The sequence below is a fragment of the Marmota flaviventris genome, chromosome 9 (genome assembly GCF_047511675.1).
Source record: "Marmota flaviventris isolate mMarFla1 chromosome 9, mMarFla1.hap1, whole genome shotgun sequence".
Taxonomy (NCBI): domain Eukaryota; kingdom Metazoa; phylum Chordata; class Mammalia; order Rodentia; family Sciuridae; genus Marmota; species Marmota flaviventris.
The window spans coordinates 22,010,610-22,032,573 of NC_092506.1; the positions used below are offsets into that span (position 1 = coordinate 22,010,610).

The following is a 21,964-nucleotide window of genomic DNA, read 5'->3' on the forward strand; positions in this document are numbered from 1 at the left end:
AGCAAAGGAGGAGGGGCAGGGCGCCCTCCACCAGCCGCCCCCCGCCCAGCCCTGACGGCTCCTGTGGACCTTGCCCAGGGCCGTCCAGGCACCTGGCGTAGACAGGCTGACCAAGGTCACCTGCTGAGCTGAGGAGCCCTGCAGCAGGGACCCAGAGAGGCCACACACCCCAAGGGGACACACTTTCCTGGTGCCTGAGGACCAGGCTGGGGAGCTGGGACAGATCCTCAGGGGACGTGCCTCAGGAGGCTCCGTGGCTCCTCCCCTGCCCCTCTGAAGGACCCCAGGACATCAGCCCCCCCTCACTGAGGCGCCTAGCAGGGTTACAAGCTTCCCTGTGGTGACCCTAACTGCACAGTGCAGGCCGGTGGCCACACCTGCGGGCTCGGGAGGCTGAGGCAGGAGGATCTCGAGTTCAAAGCCAGCCTCAGCAACAGCGAGGTGCTTAGCAACCTCCGAGCGACCCCGTCTCTAAGTAAAATACAAAAGAGGGCTGGGATGGGGCTCAGGGGTGGAGTGCCCCTGAGTTCTATTCCTGGTACCAAAAATGTACATTGCAGTCCAGGTGCCGGGGCAAGCAGTTTTCAGAGCATTATCTCAACTTAATCCTCACAGCCGACCTGTGGCCTAGGTATTGACCCTGTTTCCTCTTTAGGAACATACAGGAGACAAGCCCAGAGAGGTTAATTCACTTATCCAAGACCACACAGCCAACAGGTGAAAGATCTGGGGTTTGAGTTCAGGCTTGTCTGAAGCCCTATCAGGATGTAAGCCACATGGTGTCGCCTGGAAGGTCAGAAAGTTTTAGCCGGGACCCAGAGAAGCTAAGGGGGCATGCAGATCTTGGGTCTGTCTGTCCTGCGCAGCCCCCTGCTCCCTGAGGGGGTGGGGAAGGCGGGGATCCCCGTGCATCCTGCAGACAGCCGCCTGCCACATCCTCCCGCCAAGCTCCTCCCCGGCCCCAGCTCTATTTATACCCCGTGGTCACAGCGGGCTTCCCCAGCGCCCAGCCAGGCAGGAGCTGATGGTGGCAGGGCTGTGGTTTCCATGGAGACTCACACCATCCTGCAGCCCAGGGTGTGGCTGAGACCAGCCTGGCCACAGGGCGGAGCCCAGGTGGCCGCTAGTGCTCACCACACAGCTCAGGGCTGAGCCTTGGGACCCCGTGACCAGGGGGGCTGTGCTGGGACCCAGGGACATCACCATGGCAACCAGGGTGAGGTGGAGACCAGCAGGAGCGGGGAGGGACCAGCCGCCTCACTCTGTCCTGCAGGGCTCTCTGCTGGTTGCACCCTGTCCCTTGGCGGCCCGTGAGCCCTGCTCCCAGCTGCTGCAGGCATGCCCAGGACCCGCTGCCTTGAGCTGTCCTTGTCCCTCTCGCACAGCCAGTGGCCTCCACGGACCCTCTCTTTCTACTGACAGACTGAGACAAGGTCCTGAGCCTACCTCAGGCTTCTCTGGGCACCCAAGAGAGGGCAAGGGCAAGTGACAGAGAGGGACACTGTGCTGCTGGCAGCCCCGGGAGACCTGGATCCAGCCAAGCCTGTAGCCTGCTCTGCCCTTCAGTAGGGTTCTGTCCCCCAGAAACCACAGTCCCGCCCAGGGGGGCTGCAGGCCACAGCCCAGTGCAAAGTGGCCACGCGGCCTCGTGTTTAAAATGACGAGGGGGTCCAGTCTCCTCAGCCTGCCACGGGGCACGGTGTCCTGGCCTCGCTCCAAGCCTTCAGAGGGTCCCTTTGCCCCTGCTAACAAGGTCCCCCAGTGCAGTGACCGGCACCCCTGTCTCCCAGGGGCCTCAAGCCAAGCAGTGAGCCCTTCAAGTCCCTGAGGAAGCCGCCCAGGCCTCGGCCCCCTCCCATGTCCCAGGAGGGGGGACCCCTTGGGAGCAGCTGGAGCCCAGGACCACACCTGCTGACCCCGAGGGCCTGGCCACGGCAGGCCACCACCTGGCGAGCCACTCACTGCCTCTGGCTGGGCGGGGACTGCTCCCCCGGAGGCTGGCTCTGATTTCCCTGTCACTTTTCAGAGGCGAAGCTGGCCAGGCCCTAGAGCAGTGGCCATGCCAGCCCAGCGCCCACCAGCACGCGGGCACCTGTCAGGAGCGCACCCGGGTTGGGCTCGCCGCCTCGTCAAGGTGTCCCCGGGTGCTCCCAGGGGCATGAGGCTTCCTCCCGTGTCCTGGCCACCTGTGCCTTGGGATGACGGGGCCACTGCTGTGACCACCTGAGTCTGTCCCGAAAGCCGGGCTTCAGCGCCCGCGACCAGCCGCCCAGAATTCAGCAGGGGCCACTGCGTCCCCAAGGCACTGCCAGCCCCGAGGACAGGGGCTGCGGAGCCGCCCTCTCTGGAGGGGCCTCGGTGCCACCCTCCTGCTCCCTGCAGAGAAGGGACAGGCCACCCCCCTGCCTGGCTCAGCTGCTGTCCCCAGAGACCCGGCACCAGGGGCCAGACCAGGCGTCCCCACACCGGGCAGGCAGCCCACAGACCTGCTCTGGCCTGGGGCTCGTGGACACGGGGACCCTGGGCTTCCTGGTGGGCGGGGGAGGGGAATCTGGGTCCCCGAGGCCCTTTCACTGGAGGGCCTGCCCGCCCTGCCCAGGCCACAGAGCCCTCCCCTCAGGCTCTTGGCCCCAGGCCCTGCTCCAGCCCCCCCCACGGGCTCCCAGAGCCTCCGCAGCCAACCCACACAGGACGCTGGGCAGTGAGCTACGGCCATTGTGCACACCAAGGGAGCACCCAGCCCCCAGCACCCAGCACTCAGCCCCCAGCACCCAGCCCCCAGCGTGCCCAGTCCTCCTCTGACCTCCTACCCACAGCTGCCAGGGAGGATGATCAGAATCCAGACTGTCAGAGCTGGCAGTGGGCCTAGAGGTCACAGATGGCTCAGAGAGGCTTGGAAACTTGTCCAAAGTCACACAGCCATCACTGGCAGGACCTGTCCCAGAAGCCAGGCCCCCAGAAACAGACCTGGACTCCGTCCACCAAGAGGCCGCGGGAGGAAGCTCAGATAAGGGGACAGCCCGAGGACGCGCCTTCACACCTGAATCCAGGTCCCCGCACCAACAGGCCCAGCTGCCCCGCACCGAGCCCTTGTTCCTATGGGTGGCGGCAAGCACTTGCCACCGCACTGTCCCCTCTGCCAGCGTCTTCGGCTCCACAGCACAGCCTGGTGCCCCCTGGGGCTCTGGCCCAGGTTCTAGAAAGGGATGAGGGGGCACGTGTCCCACCCAGAGTCACCCCCATCCACGATCCCGAGGGACCTGCGTGGAGAGGCCCAGGAACCATCCCTGCCCATCGGTGTCCCCGCTGCCACCTGGGGAGTGACAACTGCTATTTTTGGGGTGGGGGGGGGGCTTTGAAAGGACTTTTTTTTAAACTTCAGAATCGCAGGTCGGGGACCGGGCCTACGTCACGGCTGACACCTGACCAGGACACGGAGCCCAGAGAGCCTGAGTGACTCACCCGGGGACACAGAAAAGTGCCACCATCTACGGGTGTGGCCTCCCCCTTGGGTGGAAAAGGAGCCCAGGAGGGAGACTCGGGCCCCCCAGGCCCACAGTGGCCGCTGGGAAGGGCGGAGGCGGCCTGCAGACCTGGGCAGGGGGTTCAGGCGCCCCCTGCCTGCCCAGGAGCCCGGGAGAGCTGCCCCCTGGGCCCCAGCTGGGCCTCGTCTGCAGGATGAGCAGGCCGCGCTGTGTGGTCTCCGCGGGATCGAGAAGGTGCCGGGAAGAGAGGATGACCCCCCTTCCAGCCCCAGGGACCGGGGACCTCAGAGCTCCCCCGGCAGAGCCAGGGACCAGGGACGTTCCTGGCTCCCAGAAAGGCAGGGCCCTCTGCCCGCAGGGCCAGGAGGTGCGAGGCACGGACCTGGGTGGTGGGAGGCCGAGGAGGGGACCGTGGGGTACAGAGGGGGCCCAGGCAGTCGGACCTGGTTCTCACGGTCGCCCTGCCCTGGGGCTGCGGGCTCCCGGGCCCAGCCGGGACTTCACCAGCCCGTGGGGCGCGGGGCGCACGGGGAGGCCGGCCCGGGACAGAGGGTCAGGCTGGGACTCTGCACTGGACACCTCGCAGTGACCAGGGCCCAACCACCGGCCCTCTAGGCCGCGGCTTCTTGGAGTGCAGAGGTGGTGGGTGTGCCCCGTGCCAGGTTACAAGCCCAGCTCCTGGCGGGTGCCCACCCCGGTGCCATCTGTATTGGCACAAATCCCGGGGTGACAGGGCAGACTGCCCGAGACCCCACAGAGGCCCTCAGCCTCCAACTGCAGGAGCCACTTCTCTGGGGCCTGGTCCTGCCAACCTGATGGTGGTGTACTGGGGACTGGGCCCCAGAGGGGACCTGACCCTTAACCCCGTGCTGGGAAAGGAGTCTCTCTCCTGACCACAGGCTTCCTGTCCGAGAGCCACGTAAGCACTCTTTGGTGTGGAGGATCCACTATTTCCTCTTTTGCCCTGGCTGCCAGGAAGCTCAGGGTTCAAGCCAGCCCTCCGCTGTGAACGACCCTCCACCCGGATCTCAGACACAGTGGTTTCCTCCTGGGGTAGGCTTCCACCTCATTTGATTTTAGCCATCCTGGGCCTATGTTGGGAGACTGCTCCAGTTCTCCTGGGGAGCAGCTTGGGTACGGGTCAGAAACAAGTAGAGCAGATTCACCCCAGAAGTGCCCAGTGACCGTGTGGCCAGCAGGAACTCAGCCCAGGTTGTGCGACGTACTCCTGTGTGAGCTTTGGCAAGTTGCTCAACCTCTCTGTGCCTCCCCTGCCACTTCTGAATGTACAATATTAATGCCCGTGGTCTCGTAGGACTGTTGTGAGGGATAACTGAACACAGAGCGCCCCGCTGACCCCGGCGCACTGTGTGTGGGGGTCACTGGGGGATGGGGTCCTGATGTCGTCCTTGCTGCCCATCTCTGAGCACCTGCTGCCCCATCTGTCAACATAAACCACCCTGCAGAGCTGTCGCTAGGACCAGGTGGTAAAGCTTCCAGAAGAAACCACCACGGCACACAGTAGGTGCTCTGCCTGCGGTCACTCTGACAGCCACTCCTAGCTCTGTTCTGAAGGCTCAGCCTCCCATGAAGCCACAGGTGCCTTTGTCCCCTAGTGTGGAGACGTCTGTTGGAAGGTTTCCCTTTCTGAGTAAAAGAATGGCCCTAGCTGGCACTGCCCCCTTCGCTTCTGGCCACAGCAGTGCAGATGCTATGCCTGCTGCCGTGGCAGCCATTTTGTGACTGTGAGGTAGGGGCACACACCACGCCACAGGCCAGCTGGGGGCTTTCCAAGGTGGCCTCCAGGTCCTCAGCACCTGGGGCCTCGGGTCTCCCTACTGTCCCTGTTTTGCTGACGGTGAGTCAGGCCCGGGTGAGGCGCAGCACAGCCACGCAGACCGAGCAGTGCTGCCCCTTGGGCCACCCCAGGGCCCGGGGTTGGTCTTGACCCCTGAGGGCCTCCCGTCCACCCACCCGGGGACCAAGGCCCTGGGGACCTGCAGCCCACGAGGGCGGGCGCTTACCTGGCCCACGTTGAAGTAGAAGAGGGTCCCGGCGGCCACCTGGGCGACGAGGATCAGGAGGAGGAAGGCAAAGTACTGGGGACAGAGGGGCGTGGTCAGCTGCGGCCCAGCTGCCCCCACCCACCCCGGTCAGCAGCTGGCAGCGGGCGGGGCCGCACTCACCAGCCCCAGCAGGCAGCGGACCTCGTTGACAGCACCCAGGCAGCCCAGGAAGCCCATGAGCATGGTGACCACCCCCACGCCGACGAAGACGAAGGCGCCCGTCTTGAGGAAGCCGGAGGAGGTTTCTAGGAGGGAGGGAAGGGCCTCCACTCACCAGGAGCAAGACCACAGAGGACAAAATCGGCCAGCCCGGGGGGCCACTCGTCCAGCTCTGCTCCCCCACCCCTTCTTTGGACCAGGGGGCTGGGTCACCCAACAAGGAACTGGCTCCCACCCCCGCTGGAGCCCCCTCCCCTGGATAAGCCGCGTCCCCACATAAAACTGCAACCCTGCGCCCGGATCCAGCCCCACCTGCAGCCCTGCTGTATTTTTCTCCCTGGGCCTTCTCAGGATCAAGCCTACTCTGTGTCTTACTGACTCTGCTCACTCACTATCTGCCCCTGCCCCCGTCCCAAGAAAGCCAGCGGCAGGAGGCAGGGGCTTGGCTCTGTTCCTGCTGGGCCCCCAGCTGGCAGGACAGTGGTTTGGCACAAAAGTGCCCCCTGAATGTCTGTGGGATCAACAAGCAGCGGGCACTGTGTCAGATGGGTCTGCAGAGGCCAGGGACACGACGACTCCCTTCCCGCTCACTGGCCTCGCTTCAGGGGCTTTCCACGCGCCGTCTGCGCTCTGACCTCAGCCTGCCCGGCAGGCCCTGGGCTGGCCGCTTCAGAGGGAGGGAAACCGAGGTTCAGAGAGGCCCCCTGGCAAGGGCCAGAGCTGGGTCTGGGAACACGGATGCGCGGGCACTTGTGCTGCCCAGCAGACGAGGCGTCCAGGAGGCAGAGGGAGGGCCGAGGCCTGTGACCGGCACACGGTCCATCAGTGCCCAGGAGGAGGCAGGGACCGGCACTTCTGTCCCCCAGCTGCCTGGGGAGATGTCCCCACCTTGGCCCGAGTGTCCCTAGGAATGATGCACAGCGGGGGTTGGGCAGGAGGCCGCTCTGCTCCTGGTCACAGACAGAACGTTCTGGACCCCAGGGGGAGCCTCAGGGTGCCAGGGCAGGGCTGCCCCCCGCCTGAGAGCCCGGCTCCCCGCAGCCCTCGGGTTGGCAGCCAGCTGTCCACGGGGACGGGGGCGGGGGCTCGGCTTTCCCCCCACTTCCTGTGCCCGGGTCCCCACATTTCCTCCTGGTGACAACTGCCAGGGAAAACGGGCTGGCGTGGCCCTAAGGCCACCCTGTCCCCCTGCGGAGCCCGGGGGAGTCCACACTGACGCGAGGAGAATGCAGGGGGCAGGGCCGGGGTCCTCCCCGGAGGGCGGTGGGGTGCGGGGTCCCTGCCACCTCATGCTGACACAGCTCTGGGCTCAAGCAGGCTCCCGGCCACCCGGGGCCTGGGCACCTGACTCAGGAGGGGCAGGAGTAGGGATGGGAGCCAATGGCCCCGGGTGGCCGGTGAGGCCAGGTGGACCCCAGGTCTTCTCTGGTGAAAGCCCTGACCTGGGGCCCGGAGCCGAGCCAGGTGGTGTGGGGGTTCGGGGCGCAGGTTTGGGAGCCACGCCTCCTGCTTCACCTCCTAGTTCCCTGGCCTGCTGGCTGTGTGCCCTTGGACAAGTTACTTCCCCTCTCTGTGCTTTGATTTGTTCCATAAAATGGGGCTGGCTCAGCCCCATGGACTCCAGTGAGGATTCTACCAGGTAAGAAAAGAACCGGGTCAGGCAGGCCCAGCCGGCAGGAGGTCGGGAGCTCGGGTTCCCCGTTCTGACCCTCTCTGGCCGGTGACTCCCAGCGATCCCCCCGCCCCGCCCCCGCAGGCTCAGTTGACCCAAGTGTCCACTGACTGGGTCAGCAGATTCCGATTCCTGCTTCTGACCCCTGGCACCCCCAGGAGTCCCAGGTGGGGTGGAGAGTGTTTTAAGTGACATAAACACCCAGGGCGCCACCCACAGGGGATCAGGTCTCTGGTGTTTATGAACACACCTGCAGCCCAGGTCTGGCCAGGCCCGGGCAGGTGCCCAGAGGGCAGAAATGCAGGCGGGTCTCCGGACTTTGCCCTGGGGCTGGGCGCCCGATGGGTGTGGGCAGAGCGGGGAGCAGGGAGCCTGGGCAGGTCAGGCCAGGAGGGTGTGTCCCCGAGGGCCGGGGCAGGGGGCTGTGGCAGGAAACCAGCCCTGACCCCCACAGGAGGCCCCGGGTCCTACTGGCTGTGGCCAGAGGCAGACCACGCTGTCCCCATCTCCTGGGGGAAGCCTGGCTCCCAGGCCCAGGTGACAGGTGCGGCCTCGGTCAGTGCTCTGACCTGGAGCCACTTAGATCAAGCAGCTGTCCCAGGCCAGAGTCCAAACTGGCCGCCTGGGCGGCTGCTGGGAGGGGAATGCCCAAGGCCACAGGCACAAGAAGGGCACCCAAGAGTCCCCAGGAGGCAGCCAGCAAGCCCCGGGAGCCTTTGGCCAGGTGACGCGGCCTTGGGGCTTTCCCTCCGGCCTCCGCGGGACTCGGGCTTCCAGGCCGGGCACCTGGCCAGTCTGAATGCCAAGCCTGCCCGGGGCTGAGTGGCCTGCAGCCAGCGGCTGACCTCTCTGAGCTGCTCCTCCGTTTGAAGGCAGGTGGGGGTGAGCTGAGGCGGGTCACCTCACCCAGCACTGGACCTGGAGGGAGTGGCCGCGGTCGCCCTGCAGGGACCCTTCCTTCCCCGCACACCCCGAAGCGCCCAGCAAGTGCCTGGCTCAGCAGGCGCTTCGTGAGCACCCGAGGGCCCCTGCGGGCTCTTCCTGCGGCTCCCTGACCCGCCGCCCGCATTTTGCTGGACCTGTCAACGCAGGGACAGAGAACCCCAGAGGCTTCCCTGCGGCCAGGGTGGAGGGAAGGGACCGGAATCCAGGCTACCTCCAGACAGCAGCCGCTCCTCTGTCCTCCTGGAGGCCCTGCAGGGGGACCCTGGGCACCTCGGTGACCACATCCCCGAGGGCGGCTGGAGGAGGAGGGACAGCCTGGGCCCCAGCACCGGGGGGAGCAGCCCTGCTGGGTGGCCCCCGACTCCCGGGAAGCTCCTTACGCAGGACTGAGATGAAGCTGCTCCTGTCGGCCAGGATCCACACGCCGAAGCCCAGGATGACCGCGCCCAGGATCTGGAAGGACAAGGGGCAGTTAACAGGGGACCCGAGAGGGTAGGGGGACAGGGCCTTGCCCAGCTGCCCCGGGGCCCAGGGGAGGGGGGTGGGGGCACCAAGGCTGCCACCTCCTCCTGCCCTGCCCAGGGGTGCCAAGATGGCCGGACCCCCAGCAACACAGACGCAAGACCACAGACCGGGGGGGTCCCTGCCTGCAGCCAGCCACGTGCGGTCACGCCGAACCCACAGGGCAGCCTCCTGGCCTTTCCCGGTCCTTCCACTCCACTCCAGCCCGACTCAGGCCCTGGAGGTGCCCAAAGGGGCTTCTCTAGCTGGCCTGCAGCTCCCCGGGTCAGGGCCGGGGGACAGGACTCTGTAGGCACTGGACGGCGGGGGAATGAACGCGCCCCCAGCCCAACTCTACAAAGGAAGGGCCAGGAGCGAGATGACGAGGGGTGGAAAGAGCACGCTGGACCCAGGGTTCCCTGCCGCGGTCCCCTCCTCTGGGGTGACGTCCCCAACCTGACCTCAACCCTGCAGGTGGAGGCCCACAGGCGGCTGGGCCAGGAGACACCCCTGAGCCGGGGCAGAGGCCCAAGTCCCTTGAGGAGGGGGTGGCCTGTGTCACTGTGCCGGGGCCTGCTGGACCCCCGGCAGGTGACCCACCTGGAGGGTCCTCCGTCTCACCAGCCCCGGTTCCCCCCTCAGCGCCATCCATGACCCCAGGTCAGGGCCAAGGTCAGGGCCAGCGGCTGCCCCAGGCCTCCAGCAGCCCGTTCCATTCTTGGTAAAGACCAGAGCCAGGGCCGGGCAGGGCCTGGGCGCAGAATGCCAGGGCACCCAGAGCACGCCGGGCAGCGGCAGCGGTTTCTTAAATAATGCAAAAAAATTAAATAAATAAAAAGAGGGACCCACATGTGAGCCGCCACATTTTGAGACAAGCCTTGACACCGTCCCTGTGGGGACCCTTCCTTCTGCCTCAGGCTGAAGGACAGGAAGGTGTCCTGCATGGGCCTCCCCTGGGCAGCCGGGTCCCAGCACCACACAGAAACCAAGGCTGGTGACCGCGATGGTGACGGGGGCCACCTACGCGCCTCCCAGGCCGCCCTCACCTTCCTGCTATGGCCATTTTATACACGGGGACGCTGAGGCCCGGCTTCACCTCTTGGGAACTGGAAGCCAGAGGGTGGCAGTCTGGGGATCTGCCCCTGGGATCTGTCTCAGGGGACGGCAGGTGGCTAGGACACTGCAGAGGGAAAGGTCCCCGGAGGTGGGCTCACAAGAGCCGCCAAAATTTGTGGGAAGTTGGGGACCTGGCCCCAGGAGTCCTGCTCACCTGCCCCGGGGTCGGGCCTGGGCGTCCCCAGCCTCACCAGGCAGAGCCCCTGCCCCACACAGGGACACTCGGGGGGCAGGCAGGAGGGGGAACGGCCCCTCCAAAAAGGGAGTGGGGGACAAGTCAGACCCCTCCCCGAAACCCAACCCTGGTGGATGAACCCCAGGGCGGTCGCTCCCGCCTGGTCCCCGGGCCGCTGTGCAGGCAGATGGCCGCAGGCTGGCCGTCGGGGGTGGCCAGCGCAGCCACAGGCCACGGGACGGCCAGGAGGGAGAGCAGGCCGGGCGGCCTCCCGGGCCCCTCCTGTGAGCCGGGCCTGGCACCGTGGGCCACGCTCCGTTCACCAGCCCCGCCCCGGTCTGCGGACCAGGCCCAGCGGGGAGGGGACACGGCTCCTCCCTGGACTGGCCAGCGCTGGCCTCCCGGGAGTTTGCCAGGGCACTTGGCGTCAGGTGGGAGCTCGGGCAACAGTGTGCGGGGCGCAGGTGAGCGTGGCGAGCCCGCAGGGGGACAGCCATCTCCAGACCACAGGGCCCCTGACCCTCCCAGCGGGCACAAGAGGACAGCAGCATCCTTCCCAGGAAGGTGCCCGTGGTGCCCTGGAGGGCCCTCCGCCACTCCCCCAGCTGTGCTGCTCCTCCTGACACGGGGACCCCCCAGCACTGACCCCCAGGAGGCCCCTCCATGCTCTCATCTGGGCAGACAGATGCCCAGCTGGGGGGAACTGGTGGCCAGCCAGGGGATCTGGGGACACAGATGTGTGTCCCACTGCAGCCAGGAGGGCTCCCCTGGGAGCTCAGGGAGGCTGTCCTGTTGGGGTCAGTGTCGGGGGGCCCTGGGAGCCGGAGCCCTCACAGGCAGGCTCTGCACACGGGCCAGGCCAGGGCGCCGTCAGGATGGACCCGGGAGGAGGGGGCACCCGGGTTTTCCCAACACAGGAGAGGGACCCACGGTTCACCAGGGGGCCAGCTGGCCACAGCCCTTCCAGCCCCACCCACTCCCCTTAGGACTGTCCTTGACCGCAGCAGTCACCCCCAAGGTGCCCGCAACCCATGCCCCCGTGGGGTCTCAGCCTGGGTGGCCTGGGGGACCCCTGCCGGGTGGTGGTGGCCAAGGTGGCCAAGGTACTTACGAAGAACAGCAGGTTGAAGAGGAAGAGGAAGTACTTGGTGACTTTGATGCAGGCCGCCCCCATCCTTCAGGTCCCAGAGTCCCCTGGAGAGAGGACAGAAGCAGGCAGGTCAGGGAGGGGCTGGGCTGGGGTGGGGGGAGCCAGCACTGCCACCTCCAGCCCTGGCCACCTCATCCGCCCTGAGGAAGCCACTGACACTGTCCCTGCTTTATGGAACACTGGGGCCCAGAAAGGCTGGGTGACGGGCCCAAAGCCACACAGCTAGAAGCGTGGCCCCCTGGGCAGTGTCGGCCCTGGACGCTGGGCAGTGATGGCCTGGGGACGCCACTCCACAGCACGGGAGGCCTCTCCTCCACGGCCCCAGGCCTGGAGCTCGGCTGGGTAAAGCCAGAGGCCAGGGGTCAGCCACCCACTGAGGACCCGGAGCAGAGACCTGTGGCTCGTCCCTCCGCCCTGCAGACTCCCTCCGGGACCAGCGCCTGGGGCTCTGAGGTCAGCTAAGGCCACAGGGTCCTGGCTTCTCAGAAAGGGGGCTGAGAGACCCCCCTCCAACCCCAAGGGAATAAACGGGCACCGAATGTCCAACGGACCCAGAAAACAGAACAAAAGACCGTTCTCTCGCCCCGGGGTAAGATCCAGACAGTGCCCAGCAGCTGCGCCTCCTGCGCGCGCGCGGTAAATGGTCTTTAAACAAAACTGGCTACCGTGTGGACCGTGCTCTGGGGTCTGCTGTCCGCGTGTCACGGGACACAGTCTCGATGCCGACAAAACGTCCTCCTGTAACACGACTTCACAGGTGGCGCCGGAGGCGTCCGGTCGGCCAGGACCTACTGATAACATTTTGGGGTTGCAGACTCCCCTAGAAACCCACATGTAGGAAGCATGTTGCAAACATTCCTGGGGGTTCACGGACCCCATGAAACCCCCTGAGAAATCCCAATGACCACAGGCTGGAGCCCCAGATCTGGAGAGGCCACAAAGGGGCCATCTGATCCTCTAAGATGGGACACGCAGGTTATTTCCAAGTTCCCCGTCGTCACCCAGGGTGATGGAATCTGTGCCTCCACACAAAAGGATCCCCCGAGAGGGGACCAGAGGGACAGGGAAGAGGGCTGCCCTCCCTCCTCCCTGAGCCGGGCAGCCTGGGGGGCGGGGGAGCAGTGCCCAGCAGCTGGGTCTGGACAGCTGGCCTGGGACAGCTGCACAGGCAGAGCTGGGAGGGGGCAGGGCAAGGCCACCAGGCCCAGTTGTGCTCCAGCTGCCCCCTGGAGGGGAGGGGCGGCCACGGAGCACAGGGACGGGAGGGAGAGGCTGGCTCGTCCCTTCTGAGCCTCTCGTCATGCAGGTCCCCGCCCTCTCTGCCTTCAACAGTGCCCTGTCCTCCTTGTCAAGTCCAGCCTCCGTGTCACGTACCTGCCCTGACTGGGGGTGGGGGACAGGCTGAGGGACAGGGCTCCCTGCCTCCCAAGAGCTTCGGTTTGTCCTTGTTGGCTGCACAGCGGCTCTTTTTAGGGGACAGGTCTGAGCACCCCAGAAAGCAAGGAGAACAGGCCGCCCGGGGGACAGAGAGCGCCGTCCCCAGCGGCGTGGAAGAAGTCTGCAGAAACACCAGGAGGGCTCAGGGCTATGTGGGAAGGTGGCAGATGGCCTGAAGCCTCCAGGGACCCGGCCGGGGCTGCAGGGGAGTGGCCGGGGCAGGCCCCGCTGGCCTTAGCAACTGGCCCACAGCCTTCCCGAGAGGAGAGGCCAGGACTCCCCCGCATCAGGACAGCCGGAGGTCTGCGCTGCCCAGCCCAGGCCCGGCCGGGGAAGGCCCGTGGGACGCGACACAAGGAGGGCCATTGTGTTCCCTCTCCGGCCCCCAGCCCAGCGCCTGGCGTGGCCCCGGCCTCAGAACCTGCCAGAACAGAAAGGGCAGAAGAAAGCCCCTCTCCAGAGCAAGGCTTGCTCCTTCCCACCAGGGACCTGCTTTGTCTCGGCTGGGCTGGCCTCTTCCCAGGACGCGGGGACGTGGGGCACGCTCAAGGGACAACCTGGCACAGGTCCAAGCAGCCCAGATAAGGCCTCACTTCCCGGGGGAACTTGGTCTTGGCACCTCTGGTTCCCGTGAAATTGGAAGAGGGTGGCCGCGGCCCTTCAGCACCCGGCCTCAGGCCCCGCTGCCGATTCAGCGTGTCCAGCAAGGGCTGCGACAGTGACCGCGCTCGGGCCTGAGCAGGAGGGTCTCCAAGCAGCCTTGCAGGGAGTGGGGGCTCAGGAAATGGCAACTTTAACACAGCAGACATGGGGGCGCGTGGAGGAGCGGCTGCAGGCAGGGGCCACCGTGCCCTTGGATCCTCACAACCAGCCCTGGGGGGGGGCTTCCATCCCTGGGGACCTGAGGCTCCCACAAGCCAGTGACCTGCCTGCCGCAGGGCTAAGGTGCTGGGTCCAGAGTCCAAGCTGCTTCCTCCAGGAAGTGCTCCCCGCTGGGCGGAGCTGAGGCCATAAGGGCTCTGTGGGGACGGCATGGTCCCTGGTCCAGCTAGCCACTGGGTATCAAGGGGACAGCTCAGCGGGGCTCTGGTTTGACAGGCCACGCCCAAGGCAGGCTGCGGGGCTGGAGTCCCCTGGAATTCCGACCCAGGCACCTCTGCGGGGCGCTCACTCACACGAACTGTAGGAGGCGTTAGCTGAGCCCTGCAGTGACCTGCGGGCTCAGGGGCAAAGAGGGTGCCCAAGGCCACCAATATGTGCACTGCCAAGGACAGTGCCCAGAACCCTGGTCCCCACCCCAAGCCAGAGGCCAAGGGTCTCCATGTCGAAACAAGAGCCAGAAGGCCCTGGACCGCAGGCAGCTCAGGTGATTGGAACGAGCCTGGAGGCCACCTGAGACTCCCCGGTGGGGGGGGCAGTGGGGGCAGGAGGCCAAGGTCCAGGACGCGTCCTTCGGCCCCACAGGTGTAGAGTGTTTCTCCTCACAGTAACCGGGAGCAGGACGGGAAGGACATTCTGCACCCTGAAGATGAGACGTCCTCCAAGACCAGGGGGCAGCTCAGCAACGGCAGGGGACACACCCAGGATGCCCCATGATGGAGTGTGGCACCTACTTCAGAGAGCCCCCAGCCACCACCAAGCCCGGCGGAGACCCTGAAGCTGGATGCTGAGCGCCCGGGCTGAGTCCCACCTGGGCCTCCCACACTGAGGGGTGGAGCCTCTGGACAAAGCCAGCCCCTTCCTGTCCCTTGAGCAGCTTGCAAGCTACGCATAGATTTTACTTTTTGTTTGCAGGAGGGCACCAGGGATTGATGTCAGGGGCACTCGACCCCTCGGCCCCACCCCCAGCCCTATTTCGTATTTTATTCAGAGACAGGGGCTCACTCAGTCGCTTAGGGCCTCACCTTTGCTGAGGCTGGCTTTGAACTCCTGATCCTCCTGCCTCAGCCTCCCCAGCCCTGCTGGGATGACAGGTGTGCTCCACTGCGCCAGGCCAGATTTTACATTTTTTGAATATAAATACTTTAAAGATTAAAAGGACATTTAATTTATGGAAGTGACATGAAATGCCAATTTTTGCCCCATCAACAAAGGCTTTTGGCCGCAGCCATACCTCCCAGCCTAAGACTGACCAACTGGCCTTTTACAGGAAATCCTGCAGCCCTGGCGTAGGGCCTCTAGGTCCAAGCCAGGGTCAGTAAGAGGCAGCGAGGGTAAGGACACCCTCAGCGTGGGGTCTCGGGGAGACGGGAACAGCAGGCCAGGTGGCAGGAACTGATGGCTACTTAGAGAATACGCAGGGTCCCCATGAAGCGTTCGAATCCCGGCTCTGCAGTCACACAGCCCCTGGGAAGGGACTTCCTGGGCCTCCTCTCCTCCCTGTGGACTGGGCACCTCCTGCACCCTGTCACCTCCCGCTGTAGGGGCAGTGAGGAGCCCGTGAGCAGAGCAGGCTCAGGGTCTGAACGCCCGTCCGTTGGCGGGCTGGCTGGGTACTTGCAGAAACGAGCGCTAAGCATCTCGTTTGTGGATGAAATCAAGCTAACAGAAGCTCCCCGGGCTGTGCCTCATCTGCACTCCGGGCCTCCTGCGAGGGTGCGCTAAATACCCTGACACCCGAGGGAATGCAAGCGCATCTTAGGGAAGGTTCTGGAACAGTCATGGAGCGCCGGTCAGCTCCACAGCAGGTCAGTTGGGCGTTTTTAGGCAACTACAATTTAAATCGACCAAAGGTATCATTTTATGCCAAGCCACTGTACAGTGAAATCATTTTGCTAATATCTTACTAACTTCTACGGAGGCTCCTACTCTGGCCGGGCTGGTCTCCACCGCACCGCATGGTAGATGGGCGGATAGGCGGAGGATGGATGGGCGGATGGGAAATGGTAGGATGGTGGGCAGATGGGTGGATAGATGGGTAAATGGTAGAATGGAGGTGAGATGGTGGGTGAGTGGAAGGATAGTTGGATAGAGAGATGGGTGAATGGATGGGTGAATAGACAGAAAGATGGACAGATGGATGGATGGATGGGTAAATGGACGGTTAGATGGGTGGGGGAATATAGCAGGATAGATAGATGATAGATGGGTGAATGGTGGAACACATGGATGGATGGATGGGTGAACAGACAGAAAGATGGACAGAAGGACAGACTGATGGGTAGGTGGCTGGGGCAGGAGGGGTAAGGAGAAGAACACCAGGATTTTAAACGCTTAGCCATCTGGAGGGGGTCTGAGACCCACGGCCTGAGTCGGCTGAGACAATCTGCAGGTCTCTTCTGTCCCCGCCCGCCCACGGGGTGTGGCAGGCGGCACGTGGGGTGCGCACCCAGAGCGGAAGCAGGACCTGCTGCCGAGCCCTCCCACCTGCCCTGGAGCCTCAGGTACAGGGACGGCCTGGGAAGGCTGGACCCCGGGAGACCCCTCTGCACTGCCCCCCACCTGTGAGTCTGTGCCCTACAGTAAAGGCCTGGCTTGTCCCTCACCTGGGCAGAGGGAGGACCTGGAGATTGCTGAGCAGCCTTGGGGAGAACCAGGGCTGTGGGGACCCAGCAACCCTAGGCCCAGAGACGGGTGTGGGTCCTTCCCTGCTCCCAAGGGACACCAGCATGTGACCGTGCATAGGTGACAGCCCTCCGCCCCCTGCTCACCTGTCCAGTGACGGGTTTGGACCAGGACAGTGTTTTCCGGAGCGGTTCCTCAGAAGACGAGTCTCGGAAGACGCCTGTGCTGTGAAGAACAAAGATGGCGCTGTCACCTGGCCCCGAGTGGCACGCACCCTCCCTGAGAGCCGCGTCCATTAGACCAGTGACGTCCTGAGATGCCCAGCACCCGGCACCCCACACCCGGATGGAGTCTCTCCCAAGCCACCAGGGAAACCCTTTCACTTAACAGCTCCTAACACCACACGGGACGCACCTTAGGAAATGCCGGATCCACAGCCAAGGAGGTCCCTGGGGCCACACTCCCCACCCAACGTGAGGCTTCAGGGGCCCCTCCACCCACCGAGCTCAGACCAACACCTAAGTGGCAGCTCAGGGCTCCTTCCGCGCCCCCATCCTTCCACATCTCTCAGTCCCCAGCATCTCCTGCCTGTTCAGCCAGCGGGTCGCAGGGTCCACTCCACCCTTGTCCCCACCAAATCCTAAAAAGAAATGCACCCTGTCCCTCCCCTGCCTGCAGCCATCCAACAGGATGCAGCTGACAACTTATCAGTTATAAAAACTTATCAGCTTAAGTGGCTGGCAAGGCCCTACTGGTTTGCCATGCCTCTCCTCTGTCCCCCTTATTTATGTCACCTGCTCTCCTTGCACATGCTCATTTGGTCTCTTTCCTACATCCCAGTACATCTGGCTTTATCTACCTCAGGACCTTTGCACTTGCAGTTTCACTGCCAGCAACACTCTTTCCAGAAATCCTCCTGTAGACCTCAGCCTTCTTCAGCTCAGAAGGCTGCGGTCCTCCTCCCCAGGGCCTCCCCTGAACACCTGAGCTGTACAGAGGGCATCACCCCAGCCACCAGCAGAATCGGATTATGCCCCTGCCCTGCCTGAGAACCACTGCGGGGAATCAGGCTCTCTAAGTGACTCTAGGGTCTGTCACGCAGCCCTCACGGCAGCTGCCGGATTTGTTCACTGGTGTGAACATCCCCAGCCAGACGGCAGCTTCCCTGAGAGGAGGGCTGCCCCTGCCTCCCCTGTCCCCGAGCCTGCCTGGCGCACGGAAGTGCTCCGGACGTGGGTGTAGGAGCACAGACAGGGAAGGAGGCCTGGGGAGGCCAGGAGGGCTTCTGAGGGGCACATCAACTTCCACCCGAGAGGAAGATGCAGGACGGAAGAAATGGCATCGCTGTTTATACCCAAAGGACTTAAAGTCAGGACAGAGACGCAGCCACATCAGTGTTTACAGCAGCTCAATTCACAACAGCTAAATATGGAACCGTCCCAGGTGCCTTCAACAGGTGAATGGATAAGGAAACTGTACACATGGAATATTACTCAGCCTTAAAGAAGAAGGAAGTCATGGCATCTGCTGATGGATGGGGCTGGACGCTGTCATGCAAGCGAAATGAGCCAATCCTCCAAACCAAAGGCCGGTGTTTTCTCTGATGTGCGGATACGATTCCACATAAAGTGGGGGAGGAGAGCAGGGGGGGTCTGGACTAGACAGAGGGGAGCGAGGGGGGGTGGGCGGGGGGGGATGATGGTGGAATGAATGGGACCTCACCACCCTCGGTGCACACGCGACCCGTGTGGCTCTCCGTCATCGCAACCCGAGAGGTCGTGCTCGACTTGTGTCTGTGTCAAAATGCACCCTACTGTCGTGTTCAACCAGTTACAACAAATAAAGATAGATTCAAAAAAGAGAAGAGATGGCATCGCGGGCAGGGGACAGTGGCGGGCAGGGGACAGTGGTGGGCACGGGCTGCCTCCCTCGAGGCGGGACCTGAGTCTCTTTAGGTCAGAACAGCAGGTGGCGCCCACAGACCCCACCACGCAGTGGGCAGGCTCGTGTCCCCACGCTGTCCCCTCTAGCCACGTGCCCTGCCCAGGAGTGCTCCTGGCCTTGGTGGAGTGACCCTGGAGCTCTGAAGTCACCGGCCCCTGTCCCCATGGCGGCCAGAGAGCCTGGTGATGGCTCTGGGGTGAGCCCGGGCATCAGGGTGAGGTCTCCCTGGGCGTTTGCACGTGCTGAGATGGACCGCTGGAGCGCTGTCCCCAGAAGGCCTGGCCCCTCTGCTCCCACGTGGGCACAGGCTGACCTAGGTGTCCCGGTGTGGCTGTGCCTGGCCAGGGACGGCTGCTAGGATAGAGTGTCCCCGTCCTGAAGGCCTGTCTCCCGGTCATTCACCCCGGGGCAGCATCGCTGGGCAGGAGGCCCGTCGGGGCAGTGAGTTGACCGGGGGGCCCAGAGACCACAAGAGGCCGCAGGGGACCCACCAGCCTGGACAGAGCCTCAAGCAGAGGACGTGCAGTGTCCAGCCCAGGGCTCCCCTCCCCTCCCGCCCGGCCCTGCCCACCAGAGCGTGCCGGAGACACAGCGGGCACAGAGCAGCTGCCCCCGCCTGGCTCCCAGCGCGGCTCCAGTACCTGCCCCAGGACCTTGGGAAACACCATGGAGCCGTCTCCTCATCCGGGGTGGGACGTGGGCCCCGCAGGACCCCACAAGTGACTGGAGAACCCTCGGCCAAGGCAGGGCGCTGACCCTCTCCTCCCAGCCCCTCCCACCTTGCTCACAGTGGCCCTGGAGGGTCACTGCACCTCTGTGCTTCGGCTGTCCCCCTGGGAACAGAAGGGGCTGGGTGAGGCCAAAGTCACAGCTGAAGGGCCGGGCATTCAGCAGGTGTCTAATAAACGTGACCGAAGGTGACCTGGAAGTTGGTTTCCTGCCAACAGTCCTCTGCCGGGGACGGCCCTGCTGCTCCTGGGCCAGGGGACCAGAGGAAGGGCTCTGCGCCTGCTCTGGGTGGACCCACGGCCACCTGAGCCTCGGAGGTCCCGCCTGTGGGTACGTCTGGGACCGACCGCGGGCGGGGAGTCGGGGAGACAGGCAGCCGGCCGCCGCCGCCCCAGAGCTCTGGACCTTGTTCTGATCACCAGGGAGAGCAGCTGGTCCCAGGCGGCCGGCCGTGTGTGCCTTCATGTTTGACGGGTGACTCCAGGGGCTGACCTCTACCTCCCACTACCTCATTCTCCAACTTCCAGTCTTATCTCGTTGTTGCTGAAAACAACACAAAACAAAAAGTGGTTACCCTGGGCTACGGAGAAGCCCGCGGCCACAGAGCAGGATGAATCTCAGCTTTCCTTGAGATCCACTCTGAACCCTGGCTCTGCTTCCTACTTACTGTCCCTGAAGGTTGAGGAAATGGCCATCTCAACATAACTCACTCATTTGCTGTGTGATGTTGGAAAGTTACTAAACCTCTCTGAGCTCCAATGTCCTCACCTCAAGCCCTGAGACGCTAGTGGAACCCCGTCTCCTAGGGCTGCTGGATGATTGAGATGTGTGGACAGAGCTCTGGGGGCACTGCTGGCCACTCAAACACTAGGGAGCACAGCCCTCCTGCCCCACCTCACAGGCTGGGGAAACGTGTCCCCTCAGAGGATTTCAGAGCCCAAAGTGCCACTAGGTAACGGGGCTCAACTCCGGGCACTTGAAGGAAGGAGGCCAGCAGCCCCCCTGCCAAGCTGCAGCCGGGAGTGACAGGCTTTGTCCGCCCCCTGTGTGGACCCACTATCTCCTGGAACCCCTGGAACCCCCCTTCCCCACTGAGAGACTGTGAGGCCCACTTAACAGACAGAGACGGAGGCTCCGAGGCCGGTGTCTCGCCCAGGGTGACCCAGTGCCTGAGCCACGACTCAAGCTCAGGTGTGACGGAGACCGGCGCTCCTTCCTCACCTGCCCTCAGGTGGGTGCAGTGGGTGGTAGAGCCGGTGCCCCACCCCTCCACACCTCCGTCCGTGGCCTGTCCCCTCCCAGCCTGACCCTCAGCTCCCTGTCAGCTTCACCTGGCCAGGACGGTCCCTCAGTGTGCTCATGAGGCCCACAGACGTGGCCCTTCTCAGGCCTGGAGAGCCTCTGGATGAAGAGGACATGGAGGAAAGGTGCCGAGTGACACCTGGTGCTCCCCACCTGCCCCCCCACCCCTGGCCTCTGTGCAGCCAAAGACGCAAGCAGAGGCTGAGCCATAGCCTCTGGCCTCCCACGGTCCCTCTCGGCTGGTTTCGGCTTCTCAGCGGGCTGCTGGGGCCCCGGCAGCCCCTGCTCCCTCCAGAGGCCGTGAGCTCAGACCCACAGGCTAGGGAGGCACCTGGCATGACCTGGTCCAGACACTGGGGTCCACAGGAGACAGTGAATCCCTGACTCTCTGGGAATGTGTGTCTTTAGTGCAGATATTGGGGGTCGGGGAGGGGACTGGTGGGGGCAGCCGAGGCTTCCTGGCCTGTCTCACATGGCGGCACTGTTTGGGGATCGCTCAGCACCCTGAGATGGAGAGATGGGGTCCACTTGGCCTGAAGTGGCTGACCAGGGCTCTGTCCCTAAGCCACCTCAACACAGCCCACTCACGTGAGGATACTGGATGGGAAATAGAGAGACGTGGGGACTGCATGAGAAGCTGTCCAGGAACCCCAGATTCCAAGGCTCTTACTCATAAATAGTCCCCAGATCACCAGGGGGCTCTCAGCAGCCAGCCCTCTCTGGAGGAGCCCTCTCCAGCCCCCCAAGGGAGACAGAATGATGAACCAGATAACGGGGACTTTGAACTGAAAGAGACCTAAATTCCGGTCTCATTCCTCAGAGCTGTGTGTGACATTTGGCAAGTCACCACCCCCTTGGAACCTCGGTATCTTCATCTGTAAAATGGTCGATCGGGGCGTTTGCAGAAAGAAGGCAGCTGAGGTCACCTGACCGCAGCACGTGGACTCGCAGAGGTGACGGCAACGCAGGGGACGCGTCGTTTTAGCCCTGATGGCAAGGAGTCCCCTCCTGGCATGGCAGAGGGGCATACGTAAAGACATGGGACAGACAGAGTTCCCACAGACTGCCCAGGAGGTCACCGTCACCAAGGACTTGGATTGGGGTCCAGCAGAGGGAAGCCTGAGGAACAGAACACGCCCCAGCCTGCATCTGCTTTTCTAATTTATCTCATTTAAACCCCCAGCCGGAGGCCGACCACAGGCTCAGGAGGTGGTGGCACTTGCCCAGTCACACAGGGGACAGTGGCCCAGCTCCGCACGCAGGCCCGTTGCTCTCTGAGCCCACAGTCATAACCACGCTGTGACTGGGGGTGACAAGTGAAGCTAGGTGTCACGGGCGACGCCCAGACCCCGAGGGTGAGGCCGGTGTCTGCCCTTAGCTTCTGGAACTGTCCCCAGCTGGGCCAGGCGGGCTCCCAGGGCCAGGCCAAAACACGGGGACTTGAACGCCACCTCCTGCTCTGAGGCCAACTCAGACAGTGTGTTCCCCCAAAATGAATGGCCCCTGGGGAGCTGCCCTCCCAAGTGGCCGCTCCTTGCCTTCTCCGGTAGGGGAGTCCCCACTGGGGTGACCCCAGCTTGGACATGGGAAATGGCAGACGGCCCTCCCTGTGGTCAGAGACGCCCAGCCTGGAGGTGACGTAAAGTAAACAATTACTAACCGCACGACAGGGTCCCACCTCCCTCTCGCCAGGGGACAAGACGGGCTCCTCAGAACTCAGTCCCCAGCTTCAAATGACAAAGCTAGCAGTGGTGGCAACGAGCAGTCACCTGGCCTGGC

At 64.0% G+C, this 21,964-nt stretch overlaps 1 protein-coding gene across 1 annotated transcript in view; it reads right to left on the minus strand.

The window, feature by feature from the left end:
- Positions 1-21,964, minus strand: part of Cd82 (CD82 molecule) — a 39,162-nt gene that overhangs the window by 3,695 nt on the left and 13,503 nt on the right. Inside the window, exons 2-6 of the mRNA XM_027936389.2 lie at positions 16,357-16,435; positions 11,231-11,313; positions 8,708-8,780; positions 5,672-5,796; positions 5,510-5,584 (exon numbers count right to left, since the gene is read on the minus strand). Of these exons, the coding sequence (XP_027792190.2) occupies positions 5,510-5,584; positions 5,672-5,796; positions 8,708-8,780; positions 11,231-11,293 (336 nt within the window). The 5' untranslated portion in view covers positions 11,294-11,313; positions 16,357-16,435. The remainder of the gene's footprint in view (positions 1-5,509; positions 5,585-5,671; positions 5,797-8,707; positions 8,781-11,230; positions 11,314-16,356; positions 16,436-21,964) is intronic.